The sequence below is a fragment of the Phalangium opilio genome, unplaced genomic scaffold, assembly GCF_054372755.1.
Source record: "Phalangium opilio isolate 3A_F unplaced genomic scaffold, DU_Popi_V2 ptg000079l_1, whole genome shotgun sequence".
NCBI classification, from domain to species: Eukaryota; Metazoa; Arthropoda; class Arachnida; order Opiliones; family Phalangiidae; genus Phalangium; species Phalangium opilio.
In genome coordinates this window covers 10,737,547-10,741,914 of record NW_028324187.1, presented here as the reverse complement: position 1 = coordinate 10,741,914, position 4,368 = coordinate 10,737,547, and the positions used below count along the sequence as shown (strand labels likewise).

At 39.9% G+C, this 4,368-nt stretch overlaps 1 protein-coding gene across 1 annotated transcript; it reads left to right on the top strand.

Annotated features, from left to right (window-relative positions):
* The first annotated feature begins 1,430 nt into the window (after positions 1 to 1,430).
* On the top strand, positions 1,431 to 4,055 carry LOC149654924 (histone H2B-like). Its single transcript, XM_089846645.1, has 3 exons — positions 1,431 to 2,274; positions 2,536 to 2,692; positions 3,619 to 4,055. The coding sequence occupies exons 2-3, from the start codon at positions 2,544 to 2,546 to the stop codon at positions 3,953 to 3,955; spliced, it is 486 nt and encodes a 161-aa protein (XP_089702771.1). The 5' UTR covers positions 1,431 to 2,274; positions 2,536 to 2,543; the 3' UTR covers positions 3,956 to 4,055.
* Positions 4,056 to 4,368: the final 313 nt, after the last annotated feature.

The window sequence follows — 4,368 nt, the reverse complement described above, 5'->3', positions numbered from 1 at the left end:
GCACAGCATAGCATAGCATAGCATAGCACAGCATAGCACAGCATAGCATAGCATAGCATAGCATAGCACAGCATAGCATAGCATAGCATAGCACAGCACAGCACAGCATAGCATAGCATAGCACAGCATAGCATAGCATAGCACAGCACAGCATAGCACAGCATAGCATAGCATAGCATAGCATAGCATCAGACTAGTAAGATCAGACTAGAAGTAAAGAGCTCTAGCATTGGTAGTAGAACCTGGCACTAGTGAACAAATTTGAGGATTTCGTGCCGCTTCCATCGCGCCTACACTAGAGAAAAAATGTAAATACTAACCGTTCTCAATTCCTACTCCTAAAATCTATCCCTGCAACCATATATAAATACATTGTTTTCAGTCTAGGACTCTAGGAGGATTGATACCTTTTACATCAGGAGGCGAGCCTATACCCCAAGTAGCCAGGCCTCCCGGTGTAAATGGTACCAATGTTCCTATAGTCTGAAAACGATGTATATTCAGGCGATTCATAAACATCTTCTTGTATCTTTTGGATGCTAAATTAAGGACTGGTATACGCGTACATATAGGCATATATATCGTTTCGTAATACGTTCTCGCAGAAATATATTACCTTACACGAAGTTCACTTCTCCCTACCTCGGGCCGGCCATCATCTATGAGGTATTTTTACAGGCTAGAAACGGTACCGTTCCTCCCGAACAGCGAGGCAGAGAGGTGAAAATAAAAACACTAGCGTCGCGTAGTGAGAAAAATGTGCTTTTCTTACAATCGTATCATGGTTGTATCTTATGCAGCGGCTTCTCACTTGCGCGAAATACAGTTGAATCCCGCCGTTTCTAGGAAACGTCAGATTATCTTGGCAGGTTCTTAGTCACGTGGTAGGGTGGAAATAAAATCTACGCTGTGTTTACCCGGGGTAGACTTTTCACTTCACCGAGCGGTGAAAATAGCAGCCAAGCTAATTTCACCCTACCGCGGTCCTTACTTAAATTCTTAGTCACGTGGTAGGGTGGATATAGCCTCTACGCTATTTTCACCAAGGGTAGGAATAGGCTTCCGCCTATTTCTACCCGGGGGTGAGAATAGTGACACTCATAAAAATAACCACAGACTATAGAGCTATTTCAGTGGGGGGAAAATTTCGTCTGCTACGAAAATTGGGCCTGCCTTTGAGAGTGTAGGGCGGACATTTTGTGAGGGTTTTCTCTATGGGCAAATAGCATTGGTGACGTACCCATTACCCCCTCTGAAATAGCTCTATAGCTGAGTTTTAGCTGACACATTGCTCGACTATATGGTCTTTGTATAGATGCTCTAATGGCAGCCCTGCTACTCCGAAAATGGCGAACGCCATCTCCTCAAAAAATAACTCGTGCTAAGAGGGGGATGAATTGACCGTTTTTTTTTGAATTATCGAGCAGTACAATTAAAAAAAATCGAAAAGATAATTTCAACGCGGTTACAAAAAAAGGGTAGCATCCTTCTACTAAATTTTTTCTTCGACTAAAAAGTCCCCGTTCCCGCGTTGTCCGTATTCAATCTATATCTATATAAATCAAAGTCCTGACTGACTGACTGACTGACAGACTGACTGACTGATAATCAACGCCCAGCCCAAACCGCTTGCCCTAGAAGGCTGAAAATTTGCAGGAACGTTACTCATAAGTAGTAGGCGCGTACTAAGAAAGCTTTTTCCAATCCACCGCCATCTTAAAAAATGGCGCCCAGAAATGTAAAAAATATTCTCTATGCAATTAAGTACGTGCGATTCAAGCGATTTCACATATATTTTGTACACTGGTTTGCTTTAACCTTAAGACGGGCTGAATGGTCATTCGGGTTCGATTTTTCGCCCTCTTTTAAAATGGCGCCCAGAAATGTAAGGAAATATTCTCTATGCAATAAAGTCCGCGCGTTTCAACCGATTTCACAAATATTTAGTACAATGGTTTCCTTTAACCTATAGACGGGCTGAAAGGTCTTTTGGGTTCGATTTGTTGCCATCTTTTAAAATGGCGGCCAAAAACTTAAAAACCCTTCTTTATGGAATAATGTCCGCGTGAAAAGTAATAAAAAATATCCCGACGGGCTGACGGACTGTGCCGAGTGCCTTCGCTCCTAGGGTGCTACAAAAATATTAGTCATCAGTAACATCTACACATTCTTTATATCATTTTAGATGGAAGTTCTTATTACACGCGAGCGACGCCGCGGGTAACGGCTAGTACAATGATAAAGCCCAAAAAAAAGAGAGGAACCTCTTTAGAGGTAATGTTACTATGGAAAAAAAACCAGGAAAAGGAGTTCGAAACTTTCAAAAAAACAAGCTGGGTTTTTCTGCAGTCCTTTAATATTGCTCCATGCTGGTGCAGGGCTAGAGACCGCTAAAAAACTACATAATTCTTTCGAGGTGTTTTTATTCACTCGGTCTATACCCGTCTTTTTGTGAAACCATATAAATAGGAGAAATCACAAACAAAGCTGTAGATAGTGACAGCTGTGTTTAATTACGGGAGTTCTTTTTTTTAGTAATTTTAATGGCACGAGACGCTCTAAAGGACATCTCCAATGCACGCCAAGAAGGTCAACGTCAACCGAAAGCCCTAACAACAGCTCCCCCGACTTTCAAACCTCAAGACGTTTTGTTGAACGAAAGCCCATCTAGCTCGTCCACAACAAATAAAAGGTAACAATAAATTTAGCGAGCTATTTTGCTTAAGAATTTCCAAGATATCTGCGGACTTAAAACCCAAAGAAAAACTTTGTAAACCGGTCTAAGACTATTCTGTGTCGATGCGTTGATGAATTTCTTTCTCCTATTATGAGAATGTTTGATCTAAAATCTATACGTAAACCGTTCGGTTCTGACTACCGTGAGTAGTCCATTTAACTTTAACACACCGTTACCACTTAAGTAGCCTCAATTGTTCCATGATTCGTCACTTCCTGAAACTTGACTAAGTCCATCCTGGTCGCACCAGTACTGAAGTACAAAAATAAAGAGCTTGTGTACTTCATGTAATTCGTTTAGGTTTAAGTATAACCAGAAGTAAGATCAGACTAGAAGTACTGAGCTAACCAAATTCTTCACTTGGGGAAAGTGAATATTCTTGATAACACAACAACGGTTGGCCCTCTGGTAGCGGTTTCTAAATTTTCCCTCCAAAACGTGAGACGCTTGTGGCGGTAGACGGCCGAACTAGATTCCAGCACCCGCGTTCGTGTTCCGCGGCTTTGGGTTGAGGGGAAGGGGGTAGGCAATTTTTTTGGAACTCGAACATTTTTTTCTCTAGTGTAGGCGCGATGGAAGCGGCACGAAATCCTCAAATTTGTTCACTAGTGCCAGGTTCTACTACCAATGCTAGAGCTCTTTACTTCTAGTCTTATCTTACTTCTGGTAAAACTTTGTATGTATAATATTCTGAACCTATGTCTTAAGAGAACCAATCCTATTTTAATGTCATTCGTGTCGGTTTAAACATAAATTATTTTTTGAATATCTGGATTATTCTTATATACATGGATTTTAAGGACAGGCGTGTTTTAGCGATTATGAATCGAAACTTCTATAAACAGTTTAAATATAATTTTTTCTTTCTTTCATTTTTTAAGAGTTTCGAAGAACACGAGACGTATGAGGGAGAAGAGGCAGAGGAACTTTCGAAGAAAAGAGAACTTTACAATCTACATCTTTAAACTTTTAAAGGAACTCGAGCTAGAAGTGTCCATTTCACATTCTGGTATGGCGGTAATGGACGACTTTATGAACGATATGTTCACGAAAATAGCCAGGGAAGCAGCCGATTTGTCTCGCCTCAATAATACATCGACTTTGACCAGCCGAGACGTAATGGCTGCTGTCAAATTGATTTTCCCTGGTCAACTGGCAACAAATGCAATAGCTATGGCAAATAAGGCTTTGGAACGATACAATAAGTCTTCCAATTAAACGATAAACTGGCGGTTTCTTTAAGTTAATTTTCTGATTCATTTGTATTTTAAATTTGTGTGTAATTTTCTTTTGTAATAAACTGGCGCTTTTAAGTTAATTTTCCGATTCATTTAGTAAATAGATTTAAATATGGTTGTATTCTAAATTTGTGTGTAATTTTTTTTTTGTATAAAGCCGTTTTTATCAAAGTACATCCAGAACACAGGGCACTTGATAGTATTACACTAAGTAACGTTACAACAATAAGTACGGTAATTCCCTGTCTGTAATTTTTAACTTCTTTTGAATTTCAGTTTTCCATATTATCAGAAGTCCATTAAATTAGCCTAGAAAGTGAACAATTACAATGGCTGGTATAGCGTACGTCTCTGCTGGGATAAAAACTCCTTCTAGCTCCATGGATAGGGAGT